General features: G+C 36.8%; 1 protein-coding gene across 2 annotated transcripts in view; it reads left to right on the top strand.

Annotated features, from left to right (window-relative positions):
• Positions 1 to 15352, top strand: part of RRAGB (Ras related GTP binding B) — a 47724-nt gene extending 32372 nt beyond the window's left edge. For both annotated transcript variants that reach the window (XM_055438679.2, XM_055438678.2), the window contains 5 exons: positions 3126 to 3221; positions 5391 to 5513; positions 12098 to 12189; positions 13519 to 13634; positions 14820 to 15352. In XM_055438679.2, coding sequence (XP_055294654.1) covers positions 3126 to 3221; positions 5391 to 5513; positions 12098 to 12189; positions 13519 to 13634; positions 14820 to 14917 — 525 coding nt within the window. In that variant the 3' untranslated portion in view covers positions 14918 to 15352. The remainder of the gene's footprint in view (positions 1 to 3125; positions 3222 to 5390; positions 5514 to 12097; positions 12190 to 13518; positions 13635 to 14819) is intronic.
• The last annotated feature ends 262 nt before the right edge of the window (positions 15353 to 15614 follow it).

The following is a 15614-nucleotide window of genomic DNA, read 5'->3' as shown; positions in this document are numbered from 1 at the left end:
TCAACTTAATGTTTTCTAAATGCTTATGTAAATATTCACAAAGATATGTTAATGTTCTTTGTGGGATTTTAAGCTTAATTAACAGAAGTATAGACTTTCATGGCTGTCTGAGGAGGCCTGACAAATAGCTGTGAAAAGAAGAGAGGCGAAAAGCAAAGGAGTAAAAGAAAGATATAAACATCTGAATGCAGAGTTCCAAAGAAGAGCAAGGAGAGATAAGAAAGCCTTCCTCAGTGACCAATGCAAAGAAATAGAGGAAAACAACAGAATAGGAAAAACAAGAGATCTCTTCAAGAAAATTAGAGATGCCAAGGGAACATCTCATGCAAAGATGGACTCCATAAAGGACAGAAATGGTATGGACCTAACAGAAGCAGAAGATATTAAGAAGAGGTGGCAAGAATACACAGAAGAACTGTACAAAAAAGATTTTCACGACCAAGATAATCACGATGGTGTGATCACTAACCTGGAGCCAGACATCTTGGAATGTGAAGTCAAGTGGGCCTTAGAGAGCATCAGGACGACAAAGCTAGTGTAGGTGATGGAATTCCAGTTGAGCTATTTCAAATCCTGAAAGATGATGCTGTGAAAGTGCTGTGCTCAATATGCCAGCAAATTTTGAAAACTCAGCAGTGGCCACAGGACTGGAAAAGGTCAGTCTTCATTCCAATCCCAAAGAAAGGCAATGCCAAAGAATGCTCAAACTACCACACAATTGCACTCATCTCACACGCTAGTAAAGTCATGCTCAAAATTCTTCAATCCAGGCTTCAGCAACATGTGAACCGTGAACTTCCAGATATTCAAGCAGGTTTTAGAAAAGGCAAAGGAATCAGAGATCAAATTGCCAACATCCACTGGATCATGGAGAAAGCAAGAGAGTTCCAGAAAACCATCTATTTCTGCTTCATTGACAATGCCAAAGCCTTTGACTGTGTGGATCACAATAAACTGTAGAAAATTCTGAAAGAGATGGGAATACCAGACCACCTGACCTGCCTCTTGAGAAGCCTGGATGCAGGTCAGGAAGCAACAGTTAGAACTGGACATGGAACAACAGACTGGTTCCAAATAGGAAAAGGAGTACATCAAGGTTGTATATTGTCACCCTGCTTATTTAACTTATATGCAGAGTACATCATGAGGAACGCTGGGCTGGAAGAAGCACAAGCTGGAATCAAGATTTCCGGGAGAAATATCAATAACCTCAGATATGCAGATGACACCACCTTTATGGCAGAAAGTGAAGAGGAACTAAAAAGCCTCTTGATGAAGGTGAAAGAGGAGAGTGAAAAGTTGGCTTGAAGCTCAACATTCAGAAAACAAAAATCATGGCATCTGGTCCCATCACTTCATGGGAAATAGATGGGAAAACAGTGGAAACAGTGTCAGACTTTATTTTGGGGGGCTCCAAAATCGCTGCAGTTGCTGATTGCAACCATGAAATTAAAAGACGCTTACTCCTTGGAAGGAAAGTTATCACCAACCTAGATAGCATATTAAAAAGCAGAGACATTACTTTGCCAACAAAGGTCCGTCTAGTCAAGGCTATGGTTTTTCCAGTGGTCATGTCTGGATGTGAGAGTTGGACTGTGAAGAAAGCTGAGCACCGAAGAATTGATGCTTTTGAACTGTGGTGCTGGAGAAGACTCTTGAGAGTCCCTTGGACTGCAAGGAGATCCAACCAGTCCATTCTAAAGGAGATCAGTCCTGGGTGTTCATTGGAAGGACTGGTGCTAAAGTTGAAACTCCAATACTTTGGCCACCTCATGCGACGAGTTGACTCACTGGAAAAGACTCTAATGCTGGGAGTGATTGGGGGCGAGAGGAGACTGGGATGACAGAGAATGAGATGGCTGGATGGCATCACCGACTCTGTGGACATGAGTCTGAGTGAACTCCGGGAGTTGGTGATGGACAGGGAGGCCTGGCATGCTGTGATTCATGGGGTGGCAAAGAATCAGACATGACTCAGCAACTGAACTGAACTGAACTGAACCGATAGTCTTTCATTGAAGATTCAAACTTGGAAATTTTAGAGTAAAATGTCTAGGGTGTTCTGTGAATAGCAATTTCAAGCAAAATAAAGTGTTTCCTTATATGTGTGTGTTACTCAGGTTTCTCAGAGAAAGAGAACGAATAAGAAGTATGTGAGAATAAGAGAGAGATTGAATTAATTTTAAGGAATTGACTCATATGATTGCAGACGCTGGCAAGTCTGATATCTACAGGGAGCCTGATAACCCAGGAAAGAGTCAATGTTGAAACTTGAGTCAGAAGGCAGTCTGGAAGTCAGAATTCCCTCTTCCTGGGAAATGGGAGTCTTTTTCTCTTAAGGCCTTCAACCAATTATATAAACCTACTCATATTATGGAGGGGGATCTGCTTTACTAAAAGTCTATTGATTTAAATTTTAATCTCATCAAAAATCTTCATAGCAACATCTAAATTGGTGTTTAACCAAATGTTTGGGTCCTATGGCCTAGTCAAATTGGTAATATAAAATTATCCATCACAATGTTGAACATACACTCATGCAAACTCTGGAAAATATTTGTGTATCTATTTATATTTGTATAAATAGATGTTTTTCCATGTGCATATGGGTGTGTGTGTGTATATATATATATATATTTGTGTGTAATGAGTTGTTGTATCTATGTAGCCAAATAAGTACAGCCTGTATAGAAATAATATGTATGAATGTACGCATGTGTGTATGAGAGAGAAACATATCTACACAAGTTTAAGTATTTTGATTTATAAAATCTTGATAATGGTATCGATATCTTAAAAGTGACCCAGATTGGGTGATTTGGAATGTTAGATATATTAAGATTTCTCTATATGGTGGATTTTATTTTCCAACATAGTACTCTCAGTGAGTACTCAGAATAAGCAGCACAGTCCTGAAGAATTCTAGTAGCTGTTGCACTTTTTAAACCTGACCTGAAATCATTCCTGCCATCCTAGTCTGTGAAGCAAGGTATACATTTAAAAATTCCTCTGGAAGAGAATGAAATACCTCTGTTTAAAATATTTTAAAATATTACACCTCAGATTTTGCAGTGAGAGAGGAGAGCTGTTATATGCTGATCAGTATATTGGTCTTTTTACTTCAGATTTTTAAAGAGCGAGAAGAAGATCTGAGGCGTTTGTCTCGCCCATTGGAATGCTCTTGCTTCCGAACATCTATCTGGGATGAAACTCTCTATAAGGTGTGTATGTTTCCCTGAGTTTAAAGAGCATGAAAAAAAAAAAAGCTAGAAAGGTATTATCAAAACTAAAAGATTTTAGACTCTTTCATAGCAATCTAGATGTGTTGAACTAAAAGAAGAAATTATCTACAATAAATTGAAAAATATCCAACTTAACCTTAAGAGATTTTGGTTTTGATTTTAGGTTGGGTCGACATACCTACCAGATCACACTGAATTAGCCCAGTTTGGCCCTGATTAATTTGATGCAGATCTTCATGACAGTAGAGGTTTCACTGGCCATCATCCATTTTGACCTGTTTTGGTCTCAGTGCTGATTGGAACTATATCTAATATTCAGGTACCTCTACAGGATATAAGCTAGTCTGTCTAAGTTTGGATGGCAATAGAAGAAGAGTATTTAGGGGAGAAATTGGAGAGGGGAGTCTTAGAATGAGACATGTTATTCCAAGAATATGATAGCTGCAACTTTCATGCAAAATTAAAGACTTTCAACCAAAGAAATTGTTCCTATTGCTGGAATGGATACCACACTGCTTGTAGTAGTTGTAAAGGTTACAATAATAGCTGTGTTATGGGTGAAGTTGAAATTACCTCATTGGCACATAGGCTCCTTATCCTGCTTTCTCCCTTTCTCCCAGTGATTTAGTGATTTGAAAGACTGGCTTCTTTTTGGTCTTCCTGTGGTCAGACCTTTCCTTCAGACTGTTTCTGGTATTCATTGACAAGTCTGGGTAGGAAAGCATCCTTCTCAGTGACTCATAGCTACAGCCTCAGTATCAACTGCATCTGACAAGTATCTTCAACCAAAAGCACAGAAACCTGATTTGCCAAGGAGAAAAACAGCTGGACTTTAAAACATAACCACTGATTTATTTTTTTAACTAATTAATTTTTCCCAATATTATGTTGACCCAGCCTCACTCTAATAACAGATCATTTTGAGATACCTGTCTAGGAAATACTGTTCTAGATTAATTTGGGCCGAATTTCTCTCAAAGCCTTATTCCCATAGAACAGGTAACCGTGAATAAGGATGGACATGACGCACTGATAAGAACCAACTGCGGTGTGAAGGATGGCAATACATAACACGACCAAAGACAATTGGCTAATCACAACACTGCTGTGAGTGACAATGTCTCTGCTGTGGTTAGCTTTGGTGCCTTCTCCAAGGTAAATTCAGCAGTGACATTAACACCAACCTGGGAACTTGGAACCTGAACCCCCATGCCTAAGTAATAAAACTAATTGGAACAGAAACATGGCTCTTACATCTCTTACATAAATGTTACATAGAGCTGACATATTTATTAAGCTTTATTCTACAAGCACTCATTGCATATCTGCTTGATACTGTTGGACACACAAATAACTAAGACCAGGTTCCTGTGCTCTAGTAGGGGAGAGAAGATTATACACCCTACCAGACAAATTGGAGTGAAATTGAAAGAAATATTATAATGAAAATTCAAATAAAAGAGCCTTAAGAAAATAGAGGGAGGGTGTGATTAATTTAAATTCCTATTATAGTCATACTCCTCTGGATGAAATCAGTTTTAGGCAAACACACAGTGGACCATTTTTAATTTGGTTAGATCAATAATTTATACAGCTGACAATAAGCCTTTTCAAATAATGCCACTATTTTCTCTTGTAATTTCTCTTGTATGTTATCCCATTGAGGGAAGGGGCCATTTTTCTATGTGGCTCTGGTGTTTACACTAAATTGATTCTTGGATGTATGTAAATATTAGGTTCTGATCTTAAGAGCAATCTACACTATTGGTCTTAGATATCTATTTGAATGACTGGATTAGAAGTTCTTTAGCCCAGTAAATCAGAGTTTTCAGCTTTCCCTAAGGCAATATGATGGAACTAAAGTATTTGTTGATTTTTAACTATCAGTAGAAAGAAGCATTTCATAAGTGGTTGAAACTTTAAAAAATCTAACTGAACAACAAAAATAAAATATTAGTTTCATTTTCTCACTTCATTTGTGTTATATTTGTTACTAGAATTTGTTTAGGACTCAATTATCACTATATTTTCCTGTCTATATATTATAGTATACTTCCACCAGGGAAGCCCATAGTATACTTACTCATTTGCAAAAATCTGGGCCTGTTTACCAGTTAGTAATATTGCACTGTGCTTCTGTTCTGTTAGGCTTGGTCCAGCATTGTTTATCAGCTTATCCCCAATGTCCAGCAGCTGGAAATGAACCTAAGGAATTTTGCTGAAATTATCGAGGCTGATGAAGTACTTCTATTTGAGAGAGCCACTTTTCTGGTGAGAACTTTCTGCTCTGCAGAAATCACCTTCTTCTGTTCAGCAATGGAGAATATGTTGCCACTTTCAGAAAGACTCGTTTTCCTTCTTGTCATTACTTCAGCATACATAGCTTTATTTATGAAGTAGTATTGTCAGCAAGTAACTTGAAAGAAGTTCTTTTGTGTGTTGGTCTTTAGTAATTAGTAGCACTTAGACATTCGCAGGTATTTGTTATTATAGAATTTAGATTATTTTGTTAATAATTATCCATTTGTCTTAAATAATTCCTATTTCCTATTGACTTCTATTATGAAATGATGGATATTTTCCTTTGAGAAAACTTGCATCACACCCCTTTCTCCAAAACAGTTTAAAACTTTTAACATGGAAGAGATGTAATGGTCAACTCAGTGACATAGATAAGAGTTCAGATGGTGAGGTGAAAGGGCAAAGAGGTATGTTGGCTTTATTTTTCTTATAAATTCAACTTAATAATATTATCTCCTACTGTGTATATGGCTGTGAGGGAGTAAGAAAAACCCAATATTATATTTATAAGTAAAATGTTTAATAACAGTAATAAAAACTCATTTGACATGTCAGAAGAACTGCATAAGCAATTGCTGATCAGCTGCATAAATATAACCCTAAAAGTAGCTCACAGTAAATTTGTTTCTGAGCTCTACCAAAGCTTGGTGATTTTAGACACATTTCTTTTCTTTTTTTACATATGCATGGATCTATTCTATTTTAAAGTTCTTTTCTCATTTAGGTTATTACAGAATATTGAGCAGAGTTCTCTGTGCTGTATAATAGGTCCCCATTGGCCATCTATTCTAAAATATAACAGCATCTATCTATGTGTCAATCCCAGACTCCCACCCTATCCTTACACCCACCTGTCCACCCTGGCAATCACATGTTCCTTCTCTAAGTCTGTGAGTCTGTTTCTATCTTGCAAAAAAGTTCATTTGTATCATTTCTCTCAGATTCCATATATGAATGATATCATATGATATTTGTCTTTCTCTTTCTGGCTTACTTCACTTATTCACTTAATACTCTCTAGGTCCATCCGTGTTGCTGCAAATGGCATCATTTCATTCTTTTTTATGGCTGAGTAATGTTCAATTTTATTTATGTACCACATCTTTATCCATTCACTGTCAGTGGACATTTAGGCTGTTTCCATGTCTTAGCTATTGTGAATAGTGCTCCTGTGAACATAGGGATGCATGTATATTTTTGAATTATACTTTTATCGAGATATATGCCAAGGAGTGGTATTGCTGGATCATATGACAACCATGCTTTAGTTTTTTCAAGAACCTCCATACTGTTTTCCATAGTGGCTGTACCAACTTAAATTCCCACCAACAGTGTAGGAGAGTTCCCTTTTCTCCACACCCTCTTCAGCATTTATTGCTTGTAGATTTTTTCATGATGGCCATTCTGACTGGTTTGAGGTGACATCTTATTTTAATTTTGATTTGCATTTCTTTAAAGACTGTGATGCTAGGAGGGATTGGGGGCAGGAGGAGAAGGGGATGACAGAGAATGAGATGGCTGGATGGCATCACTGACTCGATGGACATGAGTTTGAGTAAACTCTGGGAGTTGGTGATGGACAGGGAGGTCTGGCATGCTGTGATTCATGGGTTCGCAAAGAGTCGGACACGACTGAGTGACTGAACTGAACTGAATAGTTAGTGATGTTAAGCATTTTTTCACATGCCTCTTGGCCATCTGTATGTCTTTGGAAGAATATCTATTTAGGTCTTCTGCCCATTTTTTGAATGTGTTGTTTGATTTTTTGATATTGAGAACCACATGAGCTGTTTTAATCCATTGTCAGCTGCATAGTTTACAAATATTTTCTCCCATTTTGTGAGATGTCTTTTTGCTTTCCTTATGATTTCCTTTGCTGTGCAAGGCTTTTCAGTTTAATTAAACCCCATTGTTTGTGTTTAATTTCTATTAGTCTAGGAGATGGATTGCAAAAGATATTAATGCAATTTATGTCAGAGTGTTCTGCCTATGTTTTCCTCTCAAAAGTCTTATACTGTCCAGTCTAACATGTGGGTCATTAATCCATTTTGAGTTTTTGTGTGTATGGTGTTAAACAATGTTCTAATTTAATTTTTCAAATGTAGCTATCTGGTTTTTCCAGCACCATTTATTGAAGAGATTGTCTTTTCTTCATTATATAGTCTTGCCTCCTTTGCTGTAGATTAATTGATCATAGGTCATGGATTTACATCTGGGCTTCCTAGTCTGTTCCATTAATCTATACATCTATTTTCATGCCAGTGCCATACTCTTTCATTTACTGTAGCTTTGTGATACAGTCTGAAGTCAAGGAGCCTGATTCCTCCAGCTCTGTTTTTCTTACTCAAGATTGCTTTGGATATTCAGGGAATTTTGTTTCTCCATACAAACTTTAAGATGTTTTGTTCTTGTTCTATGAAAAGTGCCATTGGTAATTTGATAGGGATTGTGTTGAATTTGTAGATTGCCTTGGGTGGTATAGTAATTGTGACAATATTCATTTTCCAATTCAAAAACATGGTATATCTTTCTGTTTGTGTCATGTTTGATTTCTTTCATCTGTGTCTTTGTTTTTTGCTACTCAGTAAAAACTTGCTATTGGGGACAGTAACATTAGTAAAAGTGAGGTTCTGGCAGCTGGAAGAAGTTTCTTTATGACACAGAGAGAAGAAAGTTGAGATGAGTCTACTACGCTATAGATTCCCTAAATGCTTTTGTGTTCTATTTCAGTTCTATGGAATCTGAAAAAGTCAGGGATTTGAGTAGTTCTAGTTAGTGTTGTCAACCTCCATTTCTCCCAGTTCACAATGGCTCATCTTTTCCTTAGGGGATGAAATCAAATAAACTCCCAGCTTGAAATAATATTTGTTGAGGAGTTTTGCTTCTGTGTTCATCACTGTTACTGGCCTGTAATTTTCTTTTTTTATGATATCTTTGTCTGGTTTTGGTATCAGGGTGATGGTGGCCTTGTAGGATGAGTTTGTGAGTATTTCACCCTCTACATTTTTTTGGAAGAGTTTGAGAGTGATAGGTGTCAGCTCTTCTCTAAATGTTTGATATAAATCACCTGTGAAACTGTCAGTCCTGGACTTTTGTTTGTAGGAAGATTTTTAATCACAGTTTTAATTTCATTACTTGTGATTGGTCTATTTATATTTTCTATTTCTTCCTAGTTCAGTCTTGGAGGGTTGTACTGAAACGTGTCCATTTCTTCCAGATTTTCCATTTTATTGGCATATATTTGCTTGTAGTAGTCTCTTACAATCCTTTTTATCTCTGTGGTATCAGCTGTATGTAACTTTTTCTTTTTCATTTCTAATTTTATTTGAGTCCTCTCCTCTTTTTTTCTTGATGAGTCAGGCTAATGGTTTATCAAGTTTATTTATCTTTTCAAAGGTCCAACTTTTAGTTTCATTGATCTTTTCTATTGTTTTCTTTATCTCTATTTCATTTATTTCTGTTCTACCTTTATGATTTCTTTCCTTCTATTAAACTTTGGGTTTTATTCTTCTCTAGTTGCATTAAGGTTAGGTTGTTTATTTGATATTTTTCTTGTTTACTAGATAAAATTATATCTCTATAAGCTTCCCTCTTAAAACTGCTTTTGTTGTGTCCCATAGGTTTTGAATCATCATGCTTTCATTTTCATTTGTATCTAGGTATTTTTTATTTCCTCTTTGATTTCTTCAGTGATCCATTGGTTGTTTAGTAGCATATTATTTAGCTTCCATGTATTTGTGATTTTTACAGTTTTCTTTTCTTGTAATTGATTTCTACCCTCATAGTGTTGTGGTGGGAAAAGATGCTTGATATGACTTCAATTTTATTAAATTTACCTGGCGGGGCTCACTTTGTGGTCCAGCGTGTGATCAGTTCTGGAGAATGTTCCATGTGCACTTGGGAAGAATATGTATTCTGCTGCTTTTGGATGGAAAGCTCTATAAGTACCAGTTAAGTTCATCTGGTCCTATGTGTCATTTCCTTATTGATTTTTCTGTCTAGATGATCTGTCCTTAATGAAATTGTGGTATTAAAAGTCCCCTAATATTTTTGTATATAAATATTGGAGAAGGAAATGGCAACCCACTCCAGTATTCTTGCCTGGAGAATCCCAGGGACGGGGGAGCCTGGTGGGCTGCCGTCTATGGGGTCGCACGGAGTCAGACACGACTGAAGCGACTTAGCAGCTTAGCAGTCAGTTTCTCTTTTTATGGCTGTTAGTATTTGCATGGATGAAGGAGCCTGGTAGGCTGCAGTCCGTGGGGTTGCTAAGGGTCGGACACGACTGAGTGACTTCACTTTCACTTTTCACTTTCACACATTGGAGAAGGAAATGGCAACCCACTCCAGTGTTCTTGCCTGGAGAATCCCAGTGATGGGGGACCCTGGTGGGCTTCTGTCTATGGGGTCACACAGAGTCGGACACGACTGAAGTGACACAGCAGCAGCAGCATTTGCCTTATATATTGAGGTCCTCCTATGTTGGGTGCATATATATTTACAATTGTTATGTCTTCTTCTTGGAGTGATCCCTTGATCATTTTGTAGTGTCCTCCTTTGTCTATTATAACAGTCTTTATTTTAAAGTCTATTTTGTCTGATATGAGTATTGCTATTCCAGCTTTCTTTTTTTATTTCAATTGCACGGAATATATTTTTCCACCCCCTTACTCTTAGTCTCTTTGTGTCCCTAGATCTGAAGTGGGTCTCTTGTAAACAACATATATATGATAGACACATATTTTAATTTGAGTTTGGTTCCCCTTGTATAAAAGAGAGATAATATCAATATCATAATTTTTGTGTGGTTTGAAATAGGACATGATAACATTAAATCCTAGTACAAAGTTTAGCAAATAGCTGACAAACTGTCAAATATTGGTTTCTTTTCCTATTACAGCCAACAGAGGGCAGAGAATACAGGTGCAGTTTTTCCTGTTAACTTTGTAGAAACATTATTTTTAATGGCAGCATACTTGGCAGTCATTCTTCCTGCTAACTAGTACAGCTGAGGCAATGAGACCTAACCAGTGTCTTCTGCTTCATCCCATAGGCAGGCGTTGCTTGCTGGGAAGTTCATTATCCTGAGTCCTGTCTTTCCCATTAGTGTGAATAGCAGCAAGCAAGTGAGCTTTTCTGTCTGTCTTGATACACGTGACATGATGGAATCCTGCTTAGTGGTATTTTCCTGCCACATCTACCACATATGATCATAGAGGTTAATTTAATATGAACTCTGTTTTTCACCAACAATAACAAGTGGCTTTTGGTTTCTCTTGAGGACTGTGTTTAGGTGTTTTGACCATTTTTACTGAGGTACTTGAAGTCAAGCAACAGGAACCTATTCCACCATTGGCCTAGGAATTATGTTTTTGAAATTTCAGACAGTTTCAGGGAATTGCCTTGTGAATTTTCTTCTGGCAAATGACTCAGTTTTGCTTCCTATAGAAACTTAACATCAACCTGTGGGAAATACTTTTGTGGTTTTATTAATCTGAAAGTGTTAGGGGATGCATTTTCAGCTGGCATTGGTGTCCATCTTGAATAGGTTCATTTTTCATTTATAAATAGTACATCCTCAGAGGTTAGAATCAATCAGTTAAGATTTTTAAATATAATATCAAAAATCACTTGGTTATAGTCTTTGTTAAAATTAAGTATATTAAGTATACCTCAAGAACAGCTAAGAATTTTTATTTTCCTTTTTGATTTGTACTTTTTTTGAATCAACAACTATTCTGTGAAATATTGAAATAAGATGAATATTTAAAGTAAGTGAGAAAGGCTAGCAGTGAACCAAAATAGACAATACTTAGATGTTCTAATAAAATTATAACCAAACATTACTGGATGGGTCATCCTTAAGGATGTTGAATTTATGCAAAATACTGATAGAATAGTTATGACCAACCTTGATAATATATTAAAAAGCAGAGACATTACTTTGCCAACAAAGGTTCATCTAGTCAAGGCTATGGTCTTTCCCGTGGTCATGTAAGGATGTGAGAGTTGGACTGTGAAGAAAGCTGATCGCCGAAGAATTGATGCTTTTGAACTGTGGTGTTGGAGAAGACTGTTGAGAGTCCCTCGTACTGCAAGGAGATCCAACCAGTCCATTCTAAGGGAGATCGATCCTGGGTGTTCATTGGAAGGACTGATGCTAAAGCTTAAACTGCAATACTTTGGCCACCTCATGTGACGAGTTGACTCACTGGAAAAGACTCTGATGCTGGGAAAGGTTGGGGGTGGGAGGAGAAGGGGACGACCGAGAATGAGTTTGAGTGAACTCCGGGAGTTGGTGATGGACAGGGAGGCCTGGCGTGCTGTGATTCATGGGGTCGGGGAGAGTCGGACACGACTGAGTGATTGAACTGAACTGAACTGAACTGAACTGATACAATATGGGACAGAGCAATAAAGACAGTAAAGCCAGTTGCCAACTCTACCCTAAAATCAGGGTGACCAAGAGACTGACGGATGTAATGGTTTGAGGAGTAGTAGAGGGTGATAAGACAATGCTGCATGGATTGAAAGGGCATTGCTCTTTTTTGTAGGTGATTTCTCACTATCAGTGTAAAGAACAGCGTGATGCCCACAGATTCGAGAAAATCAGCAACATTATTAAGCAATTTAAGCTGAGTTGCAGGTAAGAGATCTTATGTGATGTATTCAATATCTCTGGAAAAAATTGTCATACTTGAGAGGTTCAAATACCTTTAGTAGACTCCACTTCTATATTCAGCATAGTTCCTTACATTAAAAACAAAACTTGGGCTTCCCTGGTGACTCAGTGGTAAAGAATCTGCCTGCCAATGCAGGAGATGTGGGTTCAATCCCCGATCTGGGAAGATCCCACAGGCTGCAGAGCAACTAAACCTGTACTCCACAACAAGAGAGGACACCACAATGAAAAGCCCATGCACTGCAACTAGAGAATAGCCCCCACTCCCCTAACTCGAGAAAATCCTGTGCAGCAATGAAGAACCAACACAGCCAAAATAAATAAACAAAATTAAAAATAAAAGACAAAAACTCAACTCTAAACTTTTTGACTGTAGTGAAAGACAATATCTTTCAATGCAAACTCAACTGATGCAGAAGAAGCATATGAAAAATGTCTAAGCTGAGTACCCTTTCAAGATGTTTGTTACTATTGGGGAAGAAATAAGCAGACGATGTCCAAGAGAGTTTTGAAAAAAAAAGAAAGGAGGGTTTACCTTACCAAATACCATGATTTACTATAAAACTGATAATTAAAATAGTGTGGTACTGATTTCAGGAAAGGTACAAAGAAGAGCATCTAAAAATTTCTGATCATATTGTCTCAGCTTTGTTTAAATCTAGTTTGAATCTTAGCATTGTGAATGTAGGAAGTAGGAATGGCTGAACATCATAATCTAGTAAAGTTTTAATAATCAAAATTCTTATCGTGGTAAAACTTTGATACTCAGACAATAGAATAAGTATAAGTTATCCCTTTTATGCCTTAGCACACTTTGAGACTTTCTGGTATGTTTATGCCAACATTTTTAAAGACGAAATCGCAAATGGCATATAAATATTATTACTCTTTTTGTTTTCAAAGAAACGGGGTCATTTCTAGAATTTCAACATAACTAACATTCAAAAGGTATAGTTGTTAATATCAATGATAGGAAAATTTCAACTGAATAAACTTAAATATTAGAGAAATCTTTGGCAACATGATTTTTAACATTAATCTAGGTCCAAGCCCACTTTTCATTTCACAGTCACTGTCAAGTCCTAATCCACTTTCTGTCAAGGCCACTTTCCAAGACATGTTAAATTTGGCATTAGAGTTTCCTTGGAAAACAAAGTGAGATTAGTGATTAACTGTCTTAATGAGGTGGTGGATTGAGATATAATGGTATGCAAATATTAACATGAAAGATAAGAATGTCTGATATTACTATTATTTTATGCCCTTTACTCACTTTTCCCCTTTCTCCTACAGCAAGCTAGCTGCCTCTTTCCAGAGCATGGAAGTCAGGAACTCTAACTTTGCTGCTTTCATTGACATTTTTACATCCAACACTTATGTGATGGTCGTGATGTCTGATCCATCCATTCGTAAGTTTAAACTTAGTTGACATAGATTCAAAGCCATATATTCTTTAAACTAATTGCCTTAGAAGTTGTACATTATTAAAGATACTGAAAAACTGTTTTATAGTGCACAACCCTGTGAATGTACTTAGTGCCACTGACCTATACATTTAACAATGGCTAAAATGGTTAATTTCATTTTATGTGTATTTTACCACAATGAAAATAAGTTAGTACTAATGGTAAATAAATTTTATTTAATCAATTTATATTTTGAAGCTTAGAAATAATTTAGACTCTAGAGTATTATATTTTTCTTCATGGGACCTTTAAAAATCAAATTACTCAATCTGGGGATTTTAAAGAAAACAAACTCAAATGTATGACTTGTGCTCCACATGGGGTATATTTTTAAAGGACTAGTCACTCTAAGCTCTGAACTTTTCATTGTTGAACCATTTAATATGTAATGACAATATACAATGGTATATTTCTAAGTACTGTACTCCCATATTTGTGTTATGGGCATAGAGAAAGATATTTGGTGCCTCCATGCCATAATACCTGTATCAATCACAACTATTGAAATAAAGGTTCTAGCAGTATTTCTTGGATGTTCCCAGAAATTTAAATTATCTCTTAAATTATCTATATTAGGGTAATATTAGAATATAGCAGAAGATAATGTTTTACTATTAGCCCCAGACTAAACGAGATTGACGGAGAAGGCAATGGCAAGCCACTCCAGTACTCTTGTCTAGAAAATCCCATGGACGAAGGAGCCTGGTAGGCTGCAGTCCATGGGGTAGCTACAAGTCAGACATGACTGAGCAACTTCACTTTCACTTTTCACTTTCACATATTGGAGAAGGAAATGGCAACCCACTCCAGTGTTCTTGCCTGCAGAATCCCAGGGACAGGGGAGCCTGGTGGGCTGCTGTCTATGGGGTCGCACAGAGTTGGACACGACTGAAGTGACTTAGCAGCAGCAGCAAACGAGTTTAAAATTTTATTTTGAAAATATTTTGTTTAGAATATAAACAAATCTTTTACTCAGAAAAATTAAACTCTGGTTAACTTGGGACATAGGTTCTCTGTGACATACATTGAGGGATTTGACTCTCTTTCATTTGTTTGTTTTTACTAGTAATATATTCCTTTGGCTATTTGTACTAACTGTGTTGGATATCTTCCCTACTCCATCCTCAGCTTCTGCAGCTACTCTGATCAATATTCGCAATGCCAGAAAACACTTTGAAAAGCTGGAAAGAGTGGATGGACCAAAGCAGTGCCTTCTCATGCGCTAAAATATTGCCAAATGCTGTTTCAGAAAAAAAAAAATTGGAATACTATTTCTTAATGTTGTATTAGTATATATAGGCTCTGAAATGTTGTGATGCTTATCACTTCTGCATTTCTTCCCTACTCCCCAGTCCTAATATTTAACCTTGAATGCTGTTTACTCAAATAGCCAGTAAGAAGTTAGAAGATAAACTATGAATTTGGTGTGACATAAAAGTAGGTGATATATAAGTGTTCTGATAACAATGCTCTAATATTGTAAGTGTTCTAATAACCTAGTTTCAGTTGTTGTGTATGCCAAAGCCTTTTCCAGCATCATCTTATATTCCTCATCAGATGGTAACCTATATGTTTGGAAAATTATTGTTTTCTCAGCATGCACTAAAATTATTCCTTAAATTCGATTATAAATAAAGTTTTGCTGTTACAGATTTCAGTAACATTCTTTTCTTTTTTTCCTTTCCCTTGTTTCTTCAGCTTTTCCCTGTGAAAAAGAAAATGAATTTCACAGTTAACCTAGGGAAAGAAAACTTGCTGTTTGGGAAATAGTATAATATAAAGTTGGTTGGGAAGGATGAGCCAAATGATAAAGCTCGGCAGAAGAGTTTTGATATAATATGATAAAAAATGGCAAAGGAATTTTGAAAGAAAGTTAACCTATGGGCTGACTGATGGCAGTTGGAGAAACATAGTGATCCAGGC

The sequence above is a fragment of the Moschus berezovskii genome, chromosome X, assembly GCF_049115385.1.
Source record: "Moschus berezovskii isolate FMDL1 chromosome X, NW_MosBer_1.0, whole genome shotgun sequence".
Taxonomy (NCBI): domain Eukaryota; kingdom Metazoa; phylum Chordata; class Mammalia; order Artiodactyla; family Moschidae; genus Moschus; species Moschus berezovskii.
The sequence above is the reverse complement of the archived record's forward strand: the minus strand, read 5'-3'. Positions and strand labels throughout refer to the sequence as shown.